General features: G+C 40.0%; 1 protein-coding gene across 4 annotated transcripts in view; it reads left to right on the top strand.

Annotated features, from left to right (window-relative positions):
• The first annotated feature begins 3022 nt into the window (after positions 1-3022).
• pomgnt1 (protein O-linked mannose N-acetylglucosaminyltransferase 1 (beta 1,2-)) overlaps positions 3023-26028 on the top strand; it is a 48755-nt gene continuing 25749 nt past the window's right edge. For 2 of the 4 annotated variants that reach the window (XR_009654584.1, XM_060919999.1), the window contains exons 1-5: positions 3023-3157; positions 11520-11673; positions 11783-11885; positions 15415-15530; positions 16357-16422. Coding sequence is in view for 3 of the 4 variants with exons in the window: in XM_060919999.1 (XP_060775982.1) it covers positions 11554-11673; positions 11783-11885; positions 15415-15530; positions 16357-16422 (405 nt within the window). In the remaining variant the exon portion in view is untranslated. Of the gene's footprint in view, positions 3158-11519; positions 11674-11782; positions 11886-15414; positions 15531-16356; positions 16423-22504; positions 22564-24273; positions 25032-26028 lie in introns of those variants that run through there. The other 2 variants (XM_060920001.1, XM_060920000.1) reach the window with 2 other exon arrangements.

The raw sequence follows: 26028 nt of genomic DNA, 5'->3' as shown, positions 1-26028 counted from the left end.
AATTCACAAAATGAACGCATGCTGTGCCATCATGGTGGTTTAACATTAAGCTAGCTAGTCAGTGAAGCTCCACCTGACATGCTAGCAAACGCTTTTCAAACTCGAAATCATATTGGGTATCTAGCGTTACAAGAAAAAGATTTCTACATTCTGTTTATTTGGCAAGATTATGATAAACATATTTCTGAAAGGACTTCAGATAAATTAACATTATTCATGTTAGCGTAACTCCATTTTTACATGCTAACTAACAGTGTCCAAGTTAACTAGCTATGTGTTATCGTTAGCCGTGGACAAGGCAATGGCAACTTGGCGGCCAAATCCATAGAAAGTCATTTGACTAACCAGATTGCATAGCTACGTTTGCAACGTTATTGCTAGCTCTAAAAGCACAGACAACTTCACTGCAAGCTTTCTCTTGGAACAAAACGGTCACATTCCTCAATATGCTTCCACAGGTTGGACAGCAAGTTTTTGTAGGCCGTGATATGGTTTGTTTGTTTTCGGCAAACAAAACAAACATTTAAAATGAAACAACTCTTTAATCCTTTCAGAAAACTGAAATATGGGTTTTAGGTATGGCCATGGGTGTGTGCGTTCTCCAGAAGAACCGCCTCCTCCTATTCTACCATCAACTGATCATGTTAAATAATGCTGTTGAGAAATCACTGAACTTTATTTTATCCAGTCTGTGGACGTGACGTGACCCTAGTGATTACTGATAGGCCGTATCAGTGTCACCTGTGAAAAAACCATCACATTTTAGAAAAGAAAAGAAAAAAACATGGGGGCGGCACGGTGGTGTAGTGGTTAGCGCTGTTGCCTCACAGCAAGAAGGTCCGGGTTCGAGCCCCATGGCCGGCGAGGCCCTTTCTGTGTGGAGTTTGCATGTTCTCCCTGTGTCCGCATGGGTTTCCTCCGGGTGCTCCGGTTTCCCCCACAGTCCAAAGACATGCAGGTTAGGTTAACTGGTGACTCTAAATTGACCGTAGGTGTGAATGTGAGTGTGAATGGTTGTCTGTGTCTATGTGTCAGCCCTGTGATGACCTAATGACTTGTCCAGGGTGTACCCCACCTTTCGCCCGTAGTCAGCTGGGATAGGCTCCAGCTTGCCTGCGACCCTGTAGAACAGGATAAAGCGGCAAGAGATAATGAGATGAGATGAGAAAAAAACATTCACTTTCAAAGCTGCTTTATAGTAATGAGTAACGAGGAGCTTGATAGAAATGTAGTGGAGTGAAAAGTATGATATTTGTCTTTCAAATGTAGTGAAGTTAAAGTCATAAGTTTCCAAAAATAAAAAAAATACTCGAGTAAAGTACAGATACTCAAAAAGTGTACTTAAGTACAGTACTCAAGTAAACGTACTTCGCTACTGTCCACCTGTTTGTGTGTATATATATATATATATATATATATATATATATATATATATATATATATATATATCACTTACTAGTGCATCTCAAAAAATTAGAATACCATGAAAAAGTTCCCTTTTTTCATAATTTAATTCAAAAAGGTAAACTTTCATATATTCTATATTCATTACATGTAAAGTGAAATATTTAAAGCCTTTTTTGTGTTAATTTTGATGATTATGGCTTATAGCTCATGAAAATCAGAAATCCAGTATCTCAAATTATTAGAATATTCCCTTAGATCAATCAAAAAAAGGATTTACAATACAGAAATGTCCAACTTCTGAAAAGTTTATTCATTTATACACTCAATACTTGGTTGGGGCTCCTTTACCATGAATTACTGTATCAATGCGGTGTGGCATGGAGGTGACCAGTCTGTGGCACTGCCGAGGTGTTATTGAAGCCCAGGTTGCTTTGATAGCGGCCTTCAGCATATCTGTATTTTTGGGTCGGGTGTTTCTCATCTTCCTCTTGACAATACCCCATAGATTCTCTATGGGGTTCAGGTCAGGCAAGTTGGCTGGCCAATCAAACACAGTAATATCATGGTCAGCAAATCATTTGGTAGTAGTTTTGGCACTGTGGGTAGGTGCTAAGTCCTGCTGGAAAAGGAAATCAGCATCTCCAAAAAAGCTCGTCAGCAGATGGAAGCATGAAGTGCTCTAAAATCTCCTGGTAGATGGCTGTGTTGACTTTGGACTTGATAAAATACAGTGGACCAACACCAGCAGATGACATGGCATCCCAAATCATCACAGACTGTGGAAACTTCACACTGGGCTTCAAACACCTTGGATTCTGTGCCTCTCCATTCTTCCTCCAGACTCTAGAACCGTGATTTCCAAATTAAATGCAAAATGTACTTTCATCTGAAAAGAGGACTTTGGACCACTGAGCAACAGTCCATTTCTTTCTCTCCTTAGCCCAGATAAGACACTTCTGACATTGTCTCTGGCTCAGGAGTAGCTTGATATTAGGAATGCGAAAGTTGACATCCCCTTTCTTGAAGATGTCTGTTCGTGATGGGTCTTGATACACTGACACCAGCCTCAGTCCACTCCTTGTGAAGCTCTCCCAAGTTCTTGAATCAATTTTTCTTGACAATCCTCTCAAGACTGCGGCCATCCCTGTTGCTTGTGCACCTTTTCCAGCCACCCTTTTCAGCAATGACCTTTTGTGGCTTACCCTCCTTTTGGAGGGCATCAGTGATCATCTTCTGGACAACAGTCAAGTCAGCAGTCTTCCCCATGATTGTGGTTGTGTGTACTGAACTAGACCGAGAGATACACTGTGTTCATACTGTTTTACTCAAACTTGAAATGAAATATTCTATTATTTTGAGATTTTTTTTTATGTTTTTGTACTGTATGCCATACTGATTAAAATTAAAATAGAAAAATGCTTGAAACATTTTAGTTTCTGTGTAATGAGTCTATAATATATAACATTTTCACTTTCTTAAATAACTGATGGAAAATATTGAACTTTTTCACAATATTCTAATTTTTTGAGATGCACTAGGACTAACACAGTACTGATGATACAAACTCTTAATGCTCCAAACACGGGACTTTTATTATGGAAACAGGACACGCGGCCGCCATTGTACCTTTTAATAACATTTGCTGTTTTCATTCTTGTACATCCAGCGTTCAGCTGCTAACAGTAAAATTTGTAAAATGTAATACAGAACAGTCTGCGTGAATATGGGCGGAACATAACCTGCAGGAACGGTAAACTCTTTTAGTATAACATGTATAGTGATTAATGTTTACTTTCTTGCTAACGGTAGAAAACCAGCGGAGGTGATCTGGACTGAAGCTCCACACAGATGGAGAGAAAGTGTTTGTTTGTGTGCTATAAAATGTTAGAACTGTATCCTGTTGCATATCTGTATATTATATATTTGGGTCCGTTTGCTTATTTCATTCGAAGAGAGAAATAAACCTCAGCGAAATACAGCAAACAGTTCAGGAACGGTAGGAACTAGAGTTACTGCTGGATAACGCAGCGCTGCTGAATTCTCCATTCTGATTGGTCAGAAGGTGTCAGTAAGTTCCGGCTGAAAGGCGAATCACAGGTTTATATCAATCCGCGCGTTCAAATAGGTTGTGGTTGCTTTGGGCAAGCTGATTAAAAGTGTGTGTAATCATCATCATCATCATTATTATTATTATGGAGAGGTTTTTATTAGGTGTCTATTGGGCGTTTTGGGCCGGCGGCTCCAGTGTCATCACTTTATAACGCTGATAACAACTACTACTGGAGCGTGGCTACAATTATCTACACCTTAATGCTTTTTTGGCCGTTGCAAAAGTAGAAAAGACGTTCAATACGTAAATTGTGCATGAATAATTACTCAAACTTCCACTGGAAAAAAAAAAAAGAGTTAATTCCCGATTACTTAGTGTATCAGATCATGTGACACCGTTCCACGATTATCGACACCTTTGTCCACAGTTATCGACACCGTTCCACAATTATCGACACCGTTCCACGATTATCGACACCTTTGTCCACAGTTATCGACACCGTTCCACAATTATCGACACCTTTGTCCACAGTTATCAACACCGTTCCACGATTATCGACACCTTTGTCCACAGTTATCGACACCGTTCCATGATTATCGACACCTTTGTCCACAGTTATCGACACTGTTCCATGATTATCGACACCTTTGTCCACAGTTATCGACACCTTTGCCCACGATTATCGACACCTTTGTCTACAGTTATCGACCCCATTCCATAATTATCAACACCTTTGTCCACAGTTATCGACACCGTTCCACGATTATCGACACCTTTGTCCACAGTTATTCATGCACAGTAATTGTGCATGAATAATTACTCAAACTTCCACTGGAAAAAAAAGAGTTGATTCCCGATTACTTAGTGTATCAGATCATGTGACACCGTTCCAAGATTATCGATACCTTTGTCCACAGTTATCGACACCGTTCCATGATTATCGACACCTTTGTCCACAGTTATCGACACCGTTCCACGATTATCGACACCTTTGTCCACAGTTATCGACACCGTTCCACGATTATCGACACCTTTGTCTACAGTTATCGACCCCATTCCATGATTATTGACACCTTTGTCCACAGTTATCGACACCGTTCCACGATTATCGACACCTTTGTCCACAGTTATCGACACCGTTCCACGATTATCGACACCTTTGTCCAGTTATCGACCCTGTTCCACAATTATCGACACCTTTGTCCACAGTTATCAACACGATTATCGACACCTTTGTCCAGTTATCGACCCTGTTGCACAATTATCGACACCTTTGTCCACAGTTATCGACCCGCGTTCCACGATTATCGACACCTTTGTCCACATTTATCGACCCCATTCCACGATTATCGACACCTTTGTCCAGTTATCGACCCCGTTCCATGATTGACACCTTTGTCCACAGTTATCGACCCTGTTCCATGATTATCGACACCTTTGTCCACGATTATCGACACCTTTGTCCACAGTTATCGACACCGTTCCACGATTATCGACACCTTTGTCTTATCGACACCTTTGCCCATGATTATCGACACCTTTGTCTACAGTTATCGACCCCATTCCATGATTATCGACACCTTTGTCCACAGTTATCGACTCCATTCCACGATTATCGACACCTTTGTCTTATCGACACCTTTGCCCATGATTATCGACACCTTTGTCTACAGTTATCGACCCCATTCCATGATTATCGACACCTTTGTCCACAGTTATTGACTCCATTCCACGATTATCGACACCTTTGTCCACAGTTATCGACCCCGTTCCATGATTATCTACACCTTTGTCCACAGTTATCGACACCGTTCCACGATTATCGACACCTTTGTCCACAGTTATCGACACCGTTCCACGATTATCGACACCTTTGTCCACAGTTATTGACACCATTCCACAATTATTGCCATCCAGATTATTATTTATTTTAACAAAAAATTGGTATGTGGTATTAAGTTAACAAAACATAGTTTTTATTTAAAATGTGTTTTTCATAGACATATTCAGTACAAATATCTTTTATATAAATATATCAGTGTCGGTGTTTACGTAAATGAGGAAGTAATTCTAATGTTTGTAAACAAATTAACTAATAATGTTTAACCTGTGTCAGAAAATCTTTTTGTTCCACTTTCTACCCACTTTGTAAGTATTTTCATAGATCATATTTTGTTAATCATACGTTGTTGTTTGTATTAATTTCTAGTTTTGTCGTTTTACCAATCAATGTCAACAGGCAATTGACATTGTAACCACACATCTCCTATAACCTGGTACGGAACAGAACGGGACGGAGCAGTACCGTCATGTATTTTAATGTGGTGTCACGTATTTTCTTACATTTGCCTTCCGGGTTTTTATATGCTGTTCTGTCCCATTTATAACAAGTGTTCTGTCCCGCAATACCATTTTTGTGGCATTTATTTACATAATGTATAATCTTACCTTTTTTGTTCCAGTTTCAGAGACGTCCGTCACGTCCACCATTTTATTAATCGGTACTTACATTAGTCATCCCGCCTTTATCGATGAACCTGTCCCGTCACGTATGATAAATAAAGTTAGAAGAAAAACAGAATATATTGTTGTTGTTTTATTGTCAAAACATATAACTTAACTACTATTTATTCATCTATTTTACAATTTTTTTGCCTTTTTCCCTACCTCTACCTTTTCGTTTCTTCAGCTGATATTGTATACATTTCAAGTTCTTATCTTTTTTTGATCTGTGCTTCTGTTTTATGACCTACGTTTTCAATCAGGGTGAAACCACATTTTACTCGAGATGGCACTCGTTCTGCCACACGGGATTTCTTTGTGACGTCACACCGAGGTATATTCCGTAATTGGAGTTCCGGGCTTTTAGATCAATTTCGATTGAAAATATCGTGAATATCATGTTAATACAATGTGACTGGATATAATAATACTGGATAATCAAAGAATACATGACAGTGATACGTGTGAGTACAAGATGTTAAGTATGAAACCCCTGAATATTTAGAAAATGTAATGTTATTGTAATGTACCGTCCCGTTCCGGTTCATACTTTCCGTTCTGGGCTATGGGAGACACTTTTTGTAACCACGTGAAAATCCAGGTCAAAGGGCGCATGTCCTTCCTTTAACCAAAATATAAAATGTCTACTGATATTGTAATATGTGGTTGATATTTACAACAAACTACAAAAAATATATTTCCTGAATAGAGTAGAAAAATCTGAATATTTAAAGCATGTAATTTTTTTTTTATATGCTAGGAATTTAATTCTGGTCTAATTCTATTTATTGCAATAGGATTCCAAATACTCTATAAACATTCCATTCTGTTACGAATCAGAAAAAAATTATTATAAATCACAGCACTTTTATTTTTTTTTTTAGAGTACTTCATCTACTTCAACAATGTTGCACAAAGATCGATCCATAACAGTTGTAAATGTCACTTAATTCCACAGGGTGTCGATAATGGTGGACACCGGTGAAAGTGATCACTATTATCGACACCTCACGTGACTTCTCAAACACGCTTAGATACAAAATGGCGACTGTCAAACGAAAGAGTAAGAAACAAAGTAGGTTTCGACAAGGAGATCATGAAATGTCGGTGAATTTGAGAAGTAAAAACATGTCCATGATCTTTCCACCATGCTTACCTGCGATGATGACATCTAGATTTTCCTCAAATTGCTGATCGTGCTAAAAAAAATTCTGTCTCAGGTAACGAGCTGTGTCATCAGACGACAAGGTCAAAGGGTGAGGCGGGTCTTCCGGTTGATTGATTAACCAATAATAACTGTTGTAACTGAAACTCACCTTTGTAAAATATTTTTTAATTGGTAAATCTGAAAAGGTGTCGATAATTGTAGCTGCCGCTCTAGTACTATTTCTTCTTCTTTCGGCTGCTTCCATTAGGGGTCGCCATACCAGATCATCATGATCTGCATATTTGATTTGGCACAGGTTTTTTACACCGGATGCCCTTCCTGACGCAACCCTCCCCAATCTATCTGAGCTTGGGACCGGCATTAAGTATGCACTGACTTGTGCAGTGGCTGGGGATTTTTGCCTAATCTGCATGTCTTTTGAACTGTGGAGGAAACCAGAGCACCCAGAGGAAACCTACGTCAACACTGGGAGAACATGCAAACTCCACACAGAAAGGCCTCTGTCGGCCATGAGGTTTAAACCCGGAAAATACAAAAATAAGCGTAATAATGCTTAAAAAAAATTTAAAAAGCTATAATAACACTATAAAAATGAAAGAATAGCATTATTATAACAATAACGCTAAAAAAAGTCTTTGATTTTCAATAACCGATATTATCAGCCGAAACCCACTCCTCAAAAAAAGGAGACAAACGTCTTCATTAAAATAGAAATGTATTAAAATATAGTATAAAAATAATCAAGCAGGCCTAAATGTACATGAAAATAAATAAAATGATGTCCACAACATCTCATCTCATTATCTCTAGCCGCTTTATCCTGTTCTACAGGGTCGCAGGCAAGCTGGAGCCTATCCCAGCTGACTACGGGCGAAAGGCGGGGTACACCCTGGACAAGTCGCCAGGTCATCACAGGGCTGACACATAGACACAGACAACCATTCACACTCACATTCACACCTACGGTCAATTTAGAGTCACCAGTTAACCTAACCTGCATGTCTTTGGACTGTGGGGGAAACCGGAGCACCCGGAGGAAACCCACGTGGACATGGGGAGAACATGCAAACTCCGCACAGAAAGGCCCTCGCCGGCCACGGGGCTCGAACCCGGACCTTCTTGCTGTGAGGCGACAGCGCTAACCACTACACCACCATGCCGCCCGTCCACAACATAATTGTTTTAATTAGACCAATGTACAAAACTTCATCTGGAAACATGAAACGTGCACATTTATTAGTGATGTGTTTCAGGGTATACAGTGCCTTGAAAAAGTATTCATACCCCTTGAACTTTTTCACATTTTTCCACCTTACAACCACGAACTTAAAAGTTTTTTATTGGGATTTTATGTGATAGACCAACGCAGAGTAGCATATAATTGTGAAGTGAAACGAAAATGATAAATGGTCTTCAAAATTTTAAACACATCTTCATCCATTTAAACTTACAGCATTCACTGTAAGTTTAAATGGATGAAAATGTGTCGTTCTGTAATAAATAAATTTTAGATGTTGACAACATTTCTGTGGTATAAGAGGAATAAAACACAACATAGTGTAGCAGATAACTGAAACAATCTTTCAAATGGTGATACAAGCACCAAACTTGGCACAAATACTCCTTAGACATTATTCTTTTGAAAAAGTACGCGGGCCACCTGAAATTCAAGATGGCTGCTTATTTTCAAGATGGCCACCGCTGCAGACTTGAAAATGGGATATGATCTGGCCACTTTGACCGATTTGAATGATCTTGGTGTCTAAAAGTAGGTTTTTGACTATGAGAAATCTAAAAATCCCACTCTTAACCTTCTAGGGAGCCCCTTTCTGCCATTTCTAGCAAAAATATGATGAAAAATATACATAGACCAGAACATATCCTACAAACCATTTTGTTTATTTGTTATTTTTAAATGCACAACTGGAATGTTTAGTTATGGTCAATGTTTGTCACTGCAGAGTGCAATGAGTCAAATACAAAACTCACAAATGCACTGTTCACCCCAACAGTGAGCTGCATGGTTTCACTTGTCCTCACATTTGCAGCTACATAGTCCGGTGCAGGTGAGACTGAATCGGTAGCATTTGCACCTTCCATGGCATTCAGATTTGCATCCACATTTGGTCAGCTGTTGGCAACTCTCGGCAATAGGTGGAAGCGTTGTCCAGAAGACCTTCCATGTGTCTCCACTCTTTGTCCATCCCCAGTCAGCAGGACTTTGTGTTTCTGGTTGGCGCAGTGTTGACTGACTCCATATACAGCCTGCTTGATAGGCAGCGCGCTTTGCATGCTGAAGAAGTGCTGCTTGAGTTGGAGGGATGGCTTCATATGGCCTCTGCTTTCGAGCAAACATATTCAGCCTGGCATCATCAACACATGCAACTGTACTGGACCTGTCATACATTGTCACCACAAACTTCTCCAGGACCTCCAGATCATCATCATCTACTGTTGGTGGGTACTGGCTGAGCTTGGCAAAGACATCAGCATACACATCCCAGGTTTGCCATGCAGACTTCTTCCCTTTGCTGCGGAAGCCTGATACAACATCGCAACCAGTGAAGGCATGGAAGAAGAGTATTCCTTTGCTCTTCTCCAGTCCTAAAGAGAGGTGCAGGTCATGTACAGGAATCCATCTCAGGTTCCGTCCTTGGCCAAAGGCCACCCACAACTGGTGCAGACCAATCCCTTGAAGGAGAGGCAGAACACTGATTGCTATCCAGCCAGAGCAGGTCATGATATATTTTACCATATTAACATGCCATTGTTGTGTGTTATGCCTGATGTAAAGACTCTTGTCTCTGCGAGCCTACCACACAGATTTAATACTTGTCATTTTTAGGGCATACCTAACAACGTGTTTTCTTCCCCCCCCCCCCCAATCTGTCCCTCTGAGTTACATGTTGATCCTGGGATTGGGATGCTGGCCTCTTCTGGCCCCCCTCGGACCTGCTTGATCCATCCTGGTGCCTTGTGTCTGGTCGGAGTTTTATCGCACCGCTCCTGTGAAGGACGGCCCCATGAGGACAGTTGAGGATTATACCTGTTAAAACTGTTAATATTATAGTCAGGCTGTCTGTTGTTGCCCAAATGAGGATGGGTTCCCTTTTGAGTCTGGTTCCTCTCGAGGTTTCTTCCTCATGTCGTCTGAGGGAGTTTTTCCTTGCCACCGTCACCACAGGCTTGCTCATTGGGGATAGATTAGGGATCAAATTAGCTCATGTTTTAAGTCGTTCAAATTCTGTAAAGCTGCTTTGTGACAATGTTTATTGTTAAAAGCGCTATACAAATAAACTTGATTTGATTTGATATGACGAGGACATCCTCTACCTCTACTGCTACACCCTACACCCCAAACTATAATTATTGCTACAGTCTATACAAACATGCATGCTAGCTATGTTAGTGGACTATTTTGCAAAAGGCCAAGAATAAGGCAAAAGTACCTTCTGAGTGATTTTATTCTCCCAGATTTGGATTCTACATGGTCAAAAATGTATAATTTGATGCCAGAATCATCCATATCGGACAAGTCTGTGCATAGTTATGGCAAAACGACATATTTGTGTACTGGACATGGCGGCCATCTTTAAAATGGGCAGCCATCTTGAATTTCAAGTGGCCCGCGTACTTTTTCAAAAGAATAACGTCTAAGGAGTACCTGTGCCGAATTTGGTGCTTGTATCACAATTTGAAAGATTCCTCTGAAATATTATGTTATCTGCTGCACTAACACTGAACCTGCTGTTATTGGAAGATAATCTTTGGGTGGTAACAATAATGCCAGACTCCTTTCATTGATTATTTTCCGATAAAAGCATGCCATGTTGTCTGTTATTTTGGACAAATCATTTACACTTAAAATCACATTTCACCTTTAACATCACTTGATTCAACTTCTCGGATCCCTAATTATCAGCTGTGTTAAAACAGGGTGACTGATTATGAATTCATCTCATCTCATTATCTCTAGCCGCTTTATCCTTCTACAGGGTCACAGGCAAGCTGGAGCCTATCCCAGCTGACTACGGGCGAAAGGCGGGGTACACCCTGGACAAGTCGCCAGGTCATCACAGGGCTGACACATAGACACAGACAACCATTCACACTCACATTCACACCTACGGTCAATTTAGAGTCACCAGTTAACCTAACCTGCATGTCTTTGGACTGTGGGGGAAACCGGAGCACCCGGAGGAAACCCACGGGGAGAACATGCAAACTCCACACAGAAAGGCCCTCGCCAGCCCCGGGGCTCGAACCCAGGACCTTGCTGTGAGGCGACAGCGCTAACCACTACACCACCGTGCCGCCCATTATGAATTTATGTGAAAATTAATTAATGTGCACATAAATAATTTGTCTGGGGCCCTTTTTTTTTGCCTTCAGTAACAGCAGGAGTGGGCAGTGAGTTACAGGGATAATGGACTCCTGGACCCCGAACCCCCGAGCCAAGCCCTTCATCCCCCGACAGCAGCGCAGCCTTTACCTTACCTGGAAATACAAACTCGCCAACAAACGGGCTCTCCGCCGAATTTGCCAGGTAACCGCTTTCATTTCCATCTGGAATGTGTATAATGTTTAACGTGACTGCATCATTGTGCACTTTTGAAGTGTGGTGATTTTTTTTTTTTTTGTGTGTGTGTCGTCAGGGTGGTGCAGTCCTGTTCTTGTTCATTACCGTGATCGTGAACATCAAGCTTATTCTGGAAACAAGGAGAGCAGCAAACGAGGAAGATCCTGCTCCAGATTACGGTACTCTTGAGTGTGGACTATTACTGACACTTCAAAGAATACACCAGCGTGTCTCAACAGCTGTGCCACATCTGTAGCGCATGTGATAACCACAGACAATGAGTTTGACACATTTGCTTTTACTGAAATAAGAAGGGAAAGCTGACTGTTGAACACAATCAACTTTAACATCTAGTTTTATGCTGAACCACTGGGAAATTCTTGATTGTGATTGGTCAGGAAGTCTCGATAAATTTTTGTGTAACAGCAGCTGTGACAGAGGAGACATGACCGTTATCGCTGCTGTAAATGAGAACAGGAACCGTCCTCGTTTGGATGTTATGCAACATGAAATGTTTAACAATTATTCCACGAAATCAAGTCGGCTATAAGCCATGTATGACGAGATTGAGTGGAAGAACTGTTTTATTCTCTCCACATTCATTGGATTTTGAGAAACGGAGCATTTTTATTTTTTGCAACTTCGATAATTAAAAAGTTTACGCAAAACGTCTGACAAAATCATTTCCGTTTAGGCGGACTTCTTAAAAACCTATCGATGGCTGCACGAATTGACTTTAGTGTTGCTTTTCTGTAGAAAGTGCCGTCTTGCTGTCATGTCGAGGTATTGAATAGCTTTAGACATTTATTTAATTCTTCCTTGGACATTTCAGTTCTGTAATTTTCAAACTTCTTTCAGCTTTTGAACCAGTCTAAAAAAATTCAACAAATTTTTATGCTTCAAGATGAAGAATGTAAACAAACCGGCGAAATGACAGGAGCAATTTGTGAAAAATGCGATAATAATAATTCTTGAAAAATAAAAAAAGAGCCGTTCTTACCATCAAATACTTTTATTCTATATTTTGTTGCTTTTTTTTTTTTGTATTTTAGGATTTTGTTTTCGAGTAGAGTTTTTATTTCGTCCTCGGTTGTTTCAGCAACACGCTCCGCCATTTTGTTTGTCTCTACTCACGGTATATGAGCTGATAGCCTAGTAGTAGAGTAGCCAACCAGAGCGCGTGATTGCTCATATCCAGTGAATGTGGATTGAATAAAAAGAGTTAAAACCATGACGTGGTGTTTTACTAATATACAGTGGTGCTTGAAAGTTTGTGAACCCTTTAGAATTTTCTATATTTGTGCATAAATATGACCTAAAACATCATCAGATTTTCACACAAGTCCTCAAAATAGATAAAGGGAACCCAGTTAAACAAATGAGACAAAAAATATTATATTTGGCAATTTATTTATTGAGGAAAATGATCCAATATTACATATCTGTGAGTGGCAAAAGTATGTGAACCTTTGCTTTCAGTATCTGGTGTGACCCCCTTGTGCAGCAATAACTGCAACTAAACATTTCCCGTAACTGTTGATCAGTCCTGCACACCGGCTTGGAGGAATTTTAGCCCATTCCTCCGTACAGAACAGCTTCAACTCTGGGATGTCAGTGGGTTTCCTCACATGAACTGGTTGCTTCAGGTCCTTCCACAACATTTCGATTGGATTATGGTCAGGACTTTGACTTGGCCATTCCAAAACATTAACTTTATTCTTCTTTAACCATTCTTTGGTAGAAATGACTTGTGTGCTTAGGGTCGTTGTCTTGCTGCATGACCCACCTTCTCTTGAGATTCAGTTCATGGACAGATGTCCTGACATTTTCCTTTGGAGTTTGCTGGTATAATTCAGAATTCATTGTTCCATCAATGATGGCAAGCTGTCCTGGCCCAGATGCAGCAAAACAGGCCCAAACCATGATACTACCACCACCATGTTTCACAGATGGGATAAGGTTCTTATGCTGGAATGCAGTGTTTTCCTTTCTCCAAACAGAATGCTTCTCATTTAAACCATAAAGTTGTATTTTTGTCTCATCCGTCCGCAAAACATTTTTCCAATAGCCTTCTGGCTTGTCCACGTGATCTTTAGCAAACTGCAGATGAGCAGCAATGTTGTTTTTGGAGAGCAGTGGCTTCCTCCTTGCAACCGTGCCATGCACACCATTGTTGTTCAGTGTTCTCCTGATGGTGGACTCATTAACCTTAGCCAATGTGAGAGAGGCCTTCAGTTGCTTAGAAGTTACCCTGGGGTCCTTTGTGACCTCGTCGACTATTACACACCTTGCTCTTGGAGTGATCTTTGTTGGTCGACCACTCCTGGGGAGGGTAACAATGGTCTTGAATTTCCTCCATTTGTACACAATCTGTCTGACTGTGGATTGTTGGAGTCCAAACTCTTTAGAGATGGTTTTATAACCTTTTCCAGCCTGATGAGCATCAACGACGCTTTTTCTGAGGTCCTCAGAAATCTCCTTTGTTCGTGCCATGATACACTTCCACAAACATGTGTTGTGAAGACCTGATTTTGATAGATCCCTGTTCTTTAAATAAAACAGGGTGCCCACTCACACCTGATTGTCATCCCATTGATTGAAAACACCTGACTCTAATTTCACCTTCAAATTAACTGCTAATCCTAGAGGTTCACATACTTTTGCCACTCACAGATATGTAATATTGGATCATTTTCCTCAAGTAAATAAATGACCAATTATAATATTTTTGTCTCATTTGTTTAACCGGGTTCTCTTTATCTACTTTTAGGACTTGTGTGAAAATCTGATGTTTTAGGTCATATTTATGCAGAAATATAGAAAATTCTAAAGGGTTCACAAACTTTTAAGCACCACTGTATTAAAAATTTTAATCGTTGGCAAAATACTGAACACTTTACAGGAAAATAATCATCTTTTTTTGTCTGTCCACATCACACCATGGCATCACTGATTATTTTCTTATAACAGCACACCTCCAAGTGTTTAACTCCTTACATATCCAGCTGAACAACAGCAGTCTACTAAAAAAGTTCCCGTATTGTTTTGTGATATACATACGTTATTAAAACACACAGTTAAATTTGTCACCACACACACACACTTCCCTGTAAAAACATAATCCTATTGCTGAAAAGATGCACATTTAAATCTTAATAAAATACCACTGACTGCATGAAAGATTTGCTTGGCATAAACATTTTCCTGAAACTCTGTGATTTCTGCTAGACATCTATGTATTAAAAATGAATTTTGCCTAAATAGGTTTTCTATTATTTTCTCAGAACTGGAATCATGTCCAGTTTCTTACCTGTGATAATCACACCTGCTACAGATGCAATAGGTAGAGATGAGGTTGAAAAAGCTCTGAGGATTTATTTAAAGCTATGAAGCGGTTAGTAATCCAATATGGCGGTACAGTGCTTCTAGTGTGTCTCACGAATGCATCACTATTTCTTGGGTTGTGTTCTGATACCACTTATAAAGCCCTCTTTCCACTTTCCGTACAGTTAGTCTTCTTGGCTATCTTGAGGGTCATTCTGTTGTTTAATCAGGTCAAGTCGAATTTATTCGATAAGGGATTGAGTTGTTTTCATTGTACCAGATTCCTCTAACACGTAAACTCTCCTGATCAGCTTTCTTAACCGGTTAGTTTATTTCTTATTCTGTCTTTTCATTTTATGCGATGCTTATCATTTTATTACTCAGATGATGCCTTGGCTAATATGGAAACGCCTCGAAGACCAGCCAGCGGACGCAAAGTGTTGGACATCGAGGTGTACTCCAGTCGCTCAAAGGTCTATGTGGCTGTGGACGGTACCACAGTGAGTGATTCTTTCTGTTGAACTGTTCCTACTCTTTCCCTGTGTCCAAAATCGCTCACTCATTCACTACTCCCTATATAGGGAATTACTATATAGAGGACTGAGCTCATTGGTAAAATGGAGAGGAAAAAAAAACGCTTTCGGATACTACTCCGTTGCGCTGGTATTTACGTCATTACTGTCGCACAATTAAAACGTGCTAGATCAGGTGGTTGGTAGGTTTTCAAAATAATAAATACATGCATGTATTTTTGTGATAAATCCATATTATACTGAGCATGTTTCCCACATTAATCAATACAAAGTACCTGCATCTTTCAGTTTTTTAAAATCAAGGCTGAATACTTTCTTCTTTGCCACTGCCTTTTATTAAATCAAATTTGAGACTTTTAATTTGATTTCTTTCAGCGCGACCACAATGCATGATGGGATATTATTGCTTTGGTTAGTGACCATTGGTTGTACGCTATTTTTCGTGATGCATTGAGGGATACGTTGAATGCACTATATAGGGTGTAAATAATCCTCACTAAGGTTTCGGACAGCACTACAAAATGGCGTCCTCACTATATAGTGAGTAGGGAGCGATTTCGGACACGGTTTGTCTTGTTTTGTGGCAGTCCTTTAGTTTCTTTGTTTGTCAGTTAAGATTCAGTTCACGTACTGTTACCCCAAATTTTGTTACATCTACACTGGAAATTTGTAAGAACCCATAATTTTGTGACGGTAGCATAACTGTATTTTCTCTCAGACATGTTCATCTGACTTCAGATGATCTCTGAACATTTATGAGAATAATCTGTGTATTGTGGGCTGCTGTCTTCAGGTATTGGAGGATGAGATGCGTGAGCAGGGAAGAGGCATACACGTTATCGTGCTCAATCAGGCTACTGTAAGTAAAGCTTAAGATTTTCTTAATCTTAAGAAAAAGCACACTGCAAAAAGTAAAATCTAACCAAGATTAAATATCTTAAATGAAGACAAAATATGCTTGTTATTTGTCTGCCAAGATAATTCTCCTTTCCAGGCAGGTTTTGTGTAAGAGTATTTCACTTACTTTAAGCATTTGTTCCCTCAATTATCTGAATAAGGTATTATAACTTGTTATTGAGATTTTATTACTGGTTATGAGTAAGTTCTATCTTAAAATGAGAATTACCATAATTTCATCGGTGTTATTAACCATGACAAGTTTGTCAAAGTCAGAATTTCTTATTTCAAGCATCTTATCCTTTCTTTTAATCTCTTAACACAAAACAGATAACTAAATGAAATGAATTGTTGTATTGTCAATCTGGCAACAAAAATAGGCTACAAAATGGATTGGTTTGTTGTTTTGATTTTGATTTATTTGGCGGTCTCAGTTGGTATAAACACTTACTTAAACAGAGCACACCAATATGCCCAGATGAAATAGTCAAACTGTTGGTTGGGGGACAAAGTATCTAGCATGTTAAAATGAGTAGTACAACTTTACTTGTTTTTAGTATAAATACACTAGTTTTAAGACATCTGTGGGTTTTCTAAAGCTAGATATATTTACTTGTTTTTAAAAATCTTGCCAAGTCAAATTTTCTTGTTCTGTTGACAGATAATTTTGCTTATTTTAAGTAAAATATTCCTAATTTTATTACTTTTTTTTCTTGTTTTTGTAAGCCGGGTTTTTGCAGTGCAGTCCAATGGAGCACTTGCATGTGACGTCACATCCGCTCCAGATTGTAGACAAACGCCATCTTGTCGGTTAAACGCCATATTTCCGCCGTCTTTCCGACACTGACTTTCATTATTTTTCGCCGAAATATTCAAATATTACCATGCCACAATGCCGGAGAATTGCATGGCATATAAATGCCACAACAGGAGAGGTCAGAAAACGGGAAGTTAGTTTCATAGGCTGCCACGGGACCCTGACAGGCGCGCAAAATGGATTGCTGCTATCGGCCGGGCTGATCCAAACAACAAGAACAAGGCATGGGTACCGACTGGAAGGAACGATCACTGGCGCCTGTGCAGTGACCATTTCATCTCAGGTTCGTCATGTATTTATTTCAGTATATCCATGTGCTTATTTGCAGCATAAGTTTATGACTTGCTCTAATAAAAAAAAATTCCGGGAAGTGGGAGCCTGAGAAAAGGGTTGGGGCGGGGTGGATTGGGTCTTTAGCGGTGTGGTACGAAAAAAAAACAGTAAACAGGTTTACCATATATACAGTAATACTGATAGACTACGGATACTTGATCTAACTGATAATATAAAATATTCAACCATAATCGGCTGGTCAGTGCTATGCTAGATACTACTGATATATCTAGCATCAGTTCTAATGCTCAATACTTAAGTGACTTACTTACCCGTCCAATGAGGATTGTTGTTATTTTCTTGTTTACAAGATGCCACATCTGAGTCGCTGACAAATCCTGAATTTCTGTAAAGATAACTGTCCAGAGATTTATAAGCACGCAGTGCTTCACCACTGAACAGCGAGGGAAAGTTAATGAGGTAATACACGTCTGGGTATTCCACCTCCGGCAGTTCCATATCCACTGACACGGTCGTGAAAACTCCGTCCGGAAAGCCATAAGGGTCACAAATCTGTAGATCGTTTATTTTAGACATATATCTAGTTATCTGTTCATTAGAAAAATGAGCCGTGTAGTCCGTCGGTTGAAATTGATCCATTCTGTACACGAGTGGAGCAGTATTCAGCTGTGTTGTTGACCGACAAGATGGCGGCTGTTAAGTTTCCGGTCACGTGACTGCAAGATCTCTATAGCTTATTTTACATTGAAATGTGAAACCATAGGAGCACACAAGACTCCTGTTAAGCCTATTATATTTCCAGGGCTTAAACGAGTCTTGCTGCTTGATGTACAAATGCGGCTGAAAAAACACTTTCATTTTCTGTTCATTTTCCTAATCTCTAAAATGTTTCCTATAAGTGATATTCAATGGAAGTTGCAGGTTAGACCCGATGTAATGAGCATGTACAGTGACTCCGTTGAAGAAGCCATTTGAGACATAGCTTATTGCTGGGTTTCACCTGACGTCACATCCGCCTCATTAGTTATTCAAAACTTTAGCTGGTGGCTGACAAAGCGTTTGTATGGAGAAGGTGCATTGCTCGCATGAAAAATGCCTTACGCTTGCGTTGTTTTAGGTTGTTCGAATCAATCAAACCATTAAACTGATAAAAGTTTCTTCAGGGTTCCCTGTGAACGAATAAAAAAGGGTGAACGAACACAGGGTTTCACAAAAAGACGTCGAGAAAGGTGGCTTTTGAACCTCTCACTGAAATCGAAGGGAGTTGAGTCGAAGCATGCTCGAGTTTCACTTGGTGAAAGGTTTGTATCTCCCTCTCAGCCATGTCCTTAGTGTTTTCCAAGTACTTTTCTTGCTGTGTGTCGTTATTTTACGGTACCTTTTTAGTCACGAAGCGCTAAAGTCCCCAGCTGTTTCTTTGTTTATTCCTCACAAAGTCCATATGCATGAAGGTTGCGACAAAATTCTTCCCCAGCCGTACAGTTACAATGCGCCGTGATCACTTCTCCGTCTTGTTTAACTAAGATCCAGGTCTTTAAAGGGGTTTCTGATGATCTTTGTGAATGATTTACCTGAGAGATAAGAGCCAACACAAGTGAGAATCAAGCGAACTGTTTGTTTACACTTCAACTTGCAGCGCTTCATTGTAAAGACGTGAACGAAAAGCTTAAAAAAAACCCACATACTTACACGGGCAAAAACAATACAGGATTCATTTGGCAGCGACTTGATACCGAGGTCCTTTACCCAGCCACATACAAAAAAGTTGTAAGCCTCCGTACTCTTCCACGCTTTCATCTGTTTTGCGGTGTAGAAGGACGTCTGCAACACCAGATAGTTCGAGATGTCGGGGAACTCAACTGAAGGGTAGTTTTCAAGATCATATGACAAATCCTTCTTTCCCAGACTGTAGGTGTCGATTCCATTGCACATAGCAATCTTCTGAATATATCTAAAGCGAGCAGTGGCTTCTAGGTTATGAGCGTACTCTGATAAATTATCGCTAGTTGTTTACACTACGGCAGCCGTTTAGACCACCAGCTATTTCACTTCCGGTAAAACCGCTAAGAAAAGTCACGTGACTGAAACCCAGCAATGGACAAGAATAGCTGAAGATTGAACGGAGTGAAGAATATAAACTTTAGCCATATATTAGTGACAAGGGAAGATTACTTTGGGTAAATAATTAAAATTAGTCAAAGTCTAAAAATTCCAGTGTTTGTGTTAGGATTGTAATCCCACTACATCTTTAGAGTTACTGTGTAGTGATTCCTATATATTACATAGACACGAGTGTTTAACTGGGAGATATGCCACTCATATTTTTCATACAAACTACAACCGTGACGTACAACCCCGATTCCAAAAAAGTTGGGACAAAGTACAAATTGTAAATTAAAATCGAATGCAATAATTTACAAATCTCAAAAACTGATATTGTATTCACAATAGAACATAGACAACATATCAAATGTCGAAAGTGAGACATTTTGAAATTTCATGCCAAATATTGGCTCATTTGAAATTTCATGACAGCAACATATCTCAAAAAAGTTGGGACAGGGGCAATAAGAGGCTGGAAAAGTTAAAGGTACAAAAAAGGAACAGCTGGAGGACCAAATTGCAACTCATTAGGTCAATTGGCAATAGGTCATTAACATGACTGGGTATAAAAAGAGCATCTTGAAGTGGCAGCGGCTCTCAGAAGTAAAGATGGGAAGAGGATCACCAATCCCCCTAATTCTGCGCCGACAAATAGTGGAGTAATATCAGAAAGGAGTTCGACAGTGTAAAATTGCAGAGTTTGAACATGTCATCATCTACAGTGCATAATATCATCAAAAGATTCAGAGAATCTGGAAGAATCTCTGTGCGTAAGGGTCAAGGCCGGAAAACCATACTGGGTGCCCGTGATCTTCGGGCCCTTAGACGGCACTGCATCACATACAGGCATGATTCTGTATTGGAAATCACAAAATGGGCTCAGGAATATTTCCAGAGAACATTATCTGTGAACACAATTCACCGTGCCATCTGCCGTTGCCAGCTAAAACTCTATAGTTCAAAGAAGAAGCCGTATCTAAACATGATCCAGAAGCGCAGACGTCTTCTCTGGGCCAAGGCTCATTTAAAATGGACTGTGGCAAAGTGGAAAACTGTTCTGTGGTCAGACGAATCAAAATTTGAAGTTCTTTCTGGAACTCAGGGACGCCGTGTCATTCGGACTAAAGAGGAGAAGGACGACCCAAGTTGTTATCAGCGCTCAGTTCAGAAGCCTGCATCTCTGATGGTATTAGTGCGTGTGGCATGGGCAGCTTACACATCTGGAAAGACACCATCAATGCTGAAAGGTATATCCAGGTTCTAGAGCAACGTATGCTCCCATCCAGACGATGTCTCTTTCAGGGAAGATCTTGCATTTTCCAACATGACAATGCCAAACCACATACTGCATCAATTACAGCAGACGTGTTCAGCTGAAACAGTGCCGCAACTTTTGAGGCGAGGGAATCCACCTCAGTATCTTCCCCGAATGGGTGACACATGAATGTAGCTAGTGGCTCGAGCAAAGCAAAGTCTTGAAATCGCTTCTCAAACTCTGACTGGAGAATTTCAATCTGCTCAGTGTAGCGCGCACTGTTAAGTTGCGCAAACGCCCTCCCTTGCATCTCCAGCTCCGAGGCGAGGTTTCGGAAGTTTCCTAAATCACGGCACTGCATCTTTGAAACCAGCAGTTTCATTTTACTGGTTGTCATGGTAACCTAATGTAACATTTTTTTTGATGCAGCGCTTGGCTGACATTTCGCTTCAGGGAAAAAGCGAATTTGTTTACATGTAAAAATGACCACGACGTTTTTTTTTTTTAATTTCATAACAAATATATTAATATTTACATATCAATCATGAGATCTACCATCCCTGCCTTCGAGATCGACCGGTCGATCGCGATCGACGTAGTGGGCACCCAGGAATTACAGCATCATGGCTGCGTAGAAGAAGGGTCCGGGTACTGAACTGGCCAGCCTGCAGTCCAGATCTTTCACCCATAGAAAACATTTGGCGCATCATAAAACGGAAGATACGACAAAAAAGACCTAAGACAGTTGAGCAACTAGAATCCTACATTAGACAAGAATGGGTTAACATTCCTATCCCTAAACTTGAGCAACTTGTCTCCTCAGTCCCCAGACGTTTACAGACTGTTGTAAAGAGAAAAGGGGATGTCTCACAGTGGTAAACATGGCCTTGTCCCAACTTTTTTGAGATGTGTTGTTGTCATGAAATTTAAAATCACCTAATTTTTCTCTTTAAGTGATACATTTTCTCAGTTTAAACATTTGATATGTCATCTATGTTTTATTCTGAATAAAATATGGAATTTTGAAACTTCCACATCATTGCATTCCGTTTTTATTTACAATTTATACTTTTTCCCAACTTTTTTGGAATCGGGGTTGTATTTAAATAATGTTGGCTGGCTTTGTTTTCGTGGTATATCAGATATATTCCATTCAGCTGGCATGATGAGTCGAAGACGAGTTCAGTATCGTGCTAACTGAATGGAATATATCTGATACATCACGAAAGCAAAGCCATTATTATAATACATACACACTTTCTCTTCCAGTTTTTCGATGTCCGTTGGCATGTTTTTCTCTTGTAAACAGAGGGGAACCGTCAGGGCCTTCTAGACATTCAGAGACGACCCAAACATATCAGCATTTCAAATGTTATATTTAATTTCTTTCATTCTTTAATTGCTTTCATTCTTTCATCATTTCATTAAAATGATTCTCTTCTAATTTGGCCTCATTTTCTATCAGATTTGCTTCAGAAATGAAAGTGTTACTGTCTTGAAAACATTAACATCGAGTTAGCCAATAAGATTTTTTTGTTTGTTTGTTGTCTCTAGGCTGAGAAGAGTTTAGAGCTGCTCACTCATTGGTTAGGACTTCATTGCCGGGACAGAAGGCCATGGCAGTGTACATTTATGTACGAAGTGACAGATGAATTAACTAATCAGATTTTGATTTATAGTGGGAGGGACCAAAAATGTATCGCCCTAGGCCTCCTCGAAGGCCAATATGAGCTTAACCATGAGTCGGCACTGTCAACAGAGCAGTGAAGTCACCTTCCAGCCGGTGTAGCATTCATCAGTAGTGCTGGCGAATGCTAATAAAGCGGTCAAGCCAGTGCCATCGAGAACAAGTAGCACAGGCTAACGACCGAGAAACTAAGATTTCTGCCTCCAGACCTCTTCTTCCATGCTGCACGTTACCTACAGTATTTTTCACTCATACTTAAGTATTCATTTCTCTCTGTAATTTACTGAGTTACTTTTAAAATCAACATCGACAATTACACACAACGGAGCAACCTGGCAGCCTGCCGTTAATCCCTTACAAAATCCTTTGCCCTGTTGCTTTTTTAGTGTCGGGCTAAGGTTTGGCTGAGCTCAAGTCCCAGGTCTAATACTACTGGTTCGCCACTGTGTGAAGAATATCTAATGAAGTTTTGGTAGCCTTTCAGGTGTTCAACGCATCTTTAGTTTCAGTTTTTAGTTCATTTATTTAGTGCTCAATTATAGCATAGCTAATCCTAGCACTGGATTAGCCTAGTCTTTCTCTTTCCCGGCAAACAAAGAAATGCTTGTGTGCATGCGCAGCAGAAAAGTTTGGATATTGGATATTCGCATCAGCTCCGACGTGTGACATGTCTTGACAATGTGCAGTATCGTAAACCATATTTGCTAACAATATTGCATGGTATCAAACCAAATGAACGAAACCTGCTAGAAGGGACATATAGAATACGTGTTTTTATTCCATCGAAAAAGTGTCCTGGATGTATAATAATTCCCAATATTTCACTCTGATGACGTCACTCCCAATGTTTTCCTGCCTTGTCAACATGGCGAACCGGTTCAAAATGAAAATTCTTTTGATTAACTTGCATATATATTAGGGCTGTCAAAGTTAACGCGATAATAACGCATTAACGCGATCTCAATTTATTGCGATGAAAAAAAATAGTGCCGTTAACGCAAATTCTAATTTGGCCCTGCGAGTCACCCGTAGTTCCTGTTGAGGCTTGTCGCGCGCTGCTTCAATAAGAGTAAGTGTGAGTGACGGAGAAAGGCATAGACATATAAACATGGACGCTGCCTTCTGCGTAGAATCATACGTCATCCTCGCCGCCATATTGGATGTGGCAAAGTGGAGATTCTTCAACCGTCTCTGGTATAGCGTCTAGACAGTAGCCGAGAATAAAGATGCCTCATTCATGTGCTGCGTTTAACTGTACCAACAGGTTTACCGTCTAAACGAGATCACATGGGATTACCTTTCACAGGTGAGACTGGAAAAATACTTTTCAATACTGTTCCTTCTGTCTTCAGTTTCCCAGCTCATCTCCACCGGGTAGGTGTAGAGTTATAAGCAGTGAGAATTAGATAATACAGTGCCACACTGTGATGAACGTTTTTGAACGTATGATGAATGTTTTTAACCTTTCTGAATGTGAAGGAATCAGTGATGTATTTTGTTTTGGTATGGCGTTAGAACCTGGCCGAACTCAATTTGGCGGTCATTCAGCTCACTTTATTCAACGAGAGTAGGTCTGTGTGGTGACTCAATAAATAAAAGAGTAAATTTTTATTTTCATTCACTATTTCCAGTTTTTCCACTATTTCCATCATTTATCATATTCAGTTTTGTAGGTTGGTTATTGTGGCCTCAGGTTTTGGTAGCTTGCTACGGTATGCTGACTGATTAGCTTACCTGAGCTATCTATCGCGTATCTGTTGCTAGTTTGCAACGTACAGGGTATTTCGCACACTATTTATAACCATCACATTAAAAGTTATATATGTTGTTTTGATGCCTGTTTGTTTCCCAAATATATACGTGTGTCTTAATGGGTGAATAAAAGGCATCAAGTTAAATATTATTGTAGAAAGTGGCTTTATGAAGTTCAGTCCATTTACTTGCATTGGTTTACGGGAAAGATTTGCCACATCCAATATGGCGGACACTCTGACGTATCCCAGCAACGGGCCAGCAGGCTCAATGCGGCGTCTATGTTTATATGTCTATGGACAGGGTTCTCGCCAGCGCTTTATATGGTTGCGGCCCGCTACGCTAAAATTTCAGACCGCAACGGTAATTTCCCCCCGCTACGCTAAATTTTTAATATAGCGTAACGGTTGTTTTCAGTTGTTCATCACCATCGCCAAAAGTTTTTTTTTTTCCTGCGCACTTGAGCAGTTTTCAAGGTGTCAAAATCAGCCTACGTTTGTTAGGAAACCCATGCCTGGAAATCAGTTCCGAGAGAGAGAGAGAGAGAGAGAGAGAGAGATCCTGGCGATAACTTTCTCTTGAACTGGACTTCGGTGAATGACAATGGATGACGGACCCCCTCACAAAAAAAGAGACATTCGCTCTTTCTTCACAGTTAGAAATGTAAGTGCACCACTTCTACAGGTTTTCCATCACGCTTGAAAACTTAACCCAAAGCCCTTTGATGAATGAAAACGTCTACTTTGTAAGCAGGTTTAGCAATATGACAGGGCGCACGTATCGGATGATTAGCGCTAATTTACTGGATCCCACTGTGGCTAACATTAACACACTGGTAATCTGCCTGCATGCCATCCATCGTTATATTTCTATAAGGAGACAGGCACAAGAGAGGTTGGAGGAGATGAAGGAAAGGACATAGGAGGCAGAGGAAAGGAGGTAGCAGATAAACGGGCAGAGGATGGAGGGAATGGCTAGGAGGAGATTAAATGTCATTTAATAGTTTTAGATTATATATTAATTATTTATTAAGGGGGCTGGGTGTATGTTATGCCTGAATGAAAATGCAATTTGTTTTTTTTTTATTTTTATGTGCTCAGGCATTTCTTAATTTCTTAATACAATAAAACATTCATTATCTCTTTGGTTGTGTCTGAGTTTACATATCTTTTGACAACACCCTTTGTAGTTCAGTGAAATACAACAGTAGGTAACACATTGCCAAGATCCAAAGATGTAACAATTTTCCATCAAGGATATACAACATAAAAAATGCAATTTATCCCCTCCAGGAACGTCAAATATGGCCAATTTTGGGCATGATTTTTCAAAATCTCCGCACCATCCCCCCGCTCGGTCGCTACGCTCCCTCGCCATAACCCATTACGCTAAAAAAAAATCCTGGTGAGAACCCTGATGGAGAAAGGTCTGTTAAACGGGAAGTTTCATTTCAAAAGAAGAGTGTGACCATTTTCTCTTGTCCCAGTAGTTTTTAACAAGTACTTTTAGCATAAAATGTGTTCACCATTTTAATTGTAACATTTCACTTTAAAAGCCTTATTCATTTACATAGATTTAAAAAAATGCGATTCATCGCGATTAACTATATGAAATCCTGAGATTAATCGCGATTAAATTTTTTAATCGTGGGGGCGTCGTG

Source organism: Neoarius graeffei, chromosome 4, assembly GCF_027579695.1.
Source record: "Neoarius graeffei isolate fNeoGra1 chromosome 4, fNeoGra1.pri, whole genome shotgun sequence".
Classification (NCBI taxonomy): domain Eukaryota; kingdom Metazoa; phylum Chordata; class Actinopteri; order Siluriformes; family Ariidae; genus Neoarius; species Neoarius graeffei.
Note: the sequence above shows the minus strand (reverse complement) of the source record. Positions and strands in the feature narration are given on the sequence as shown.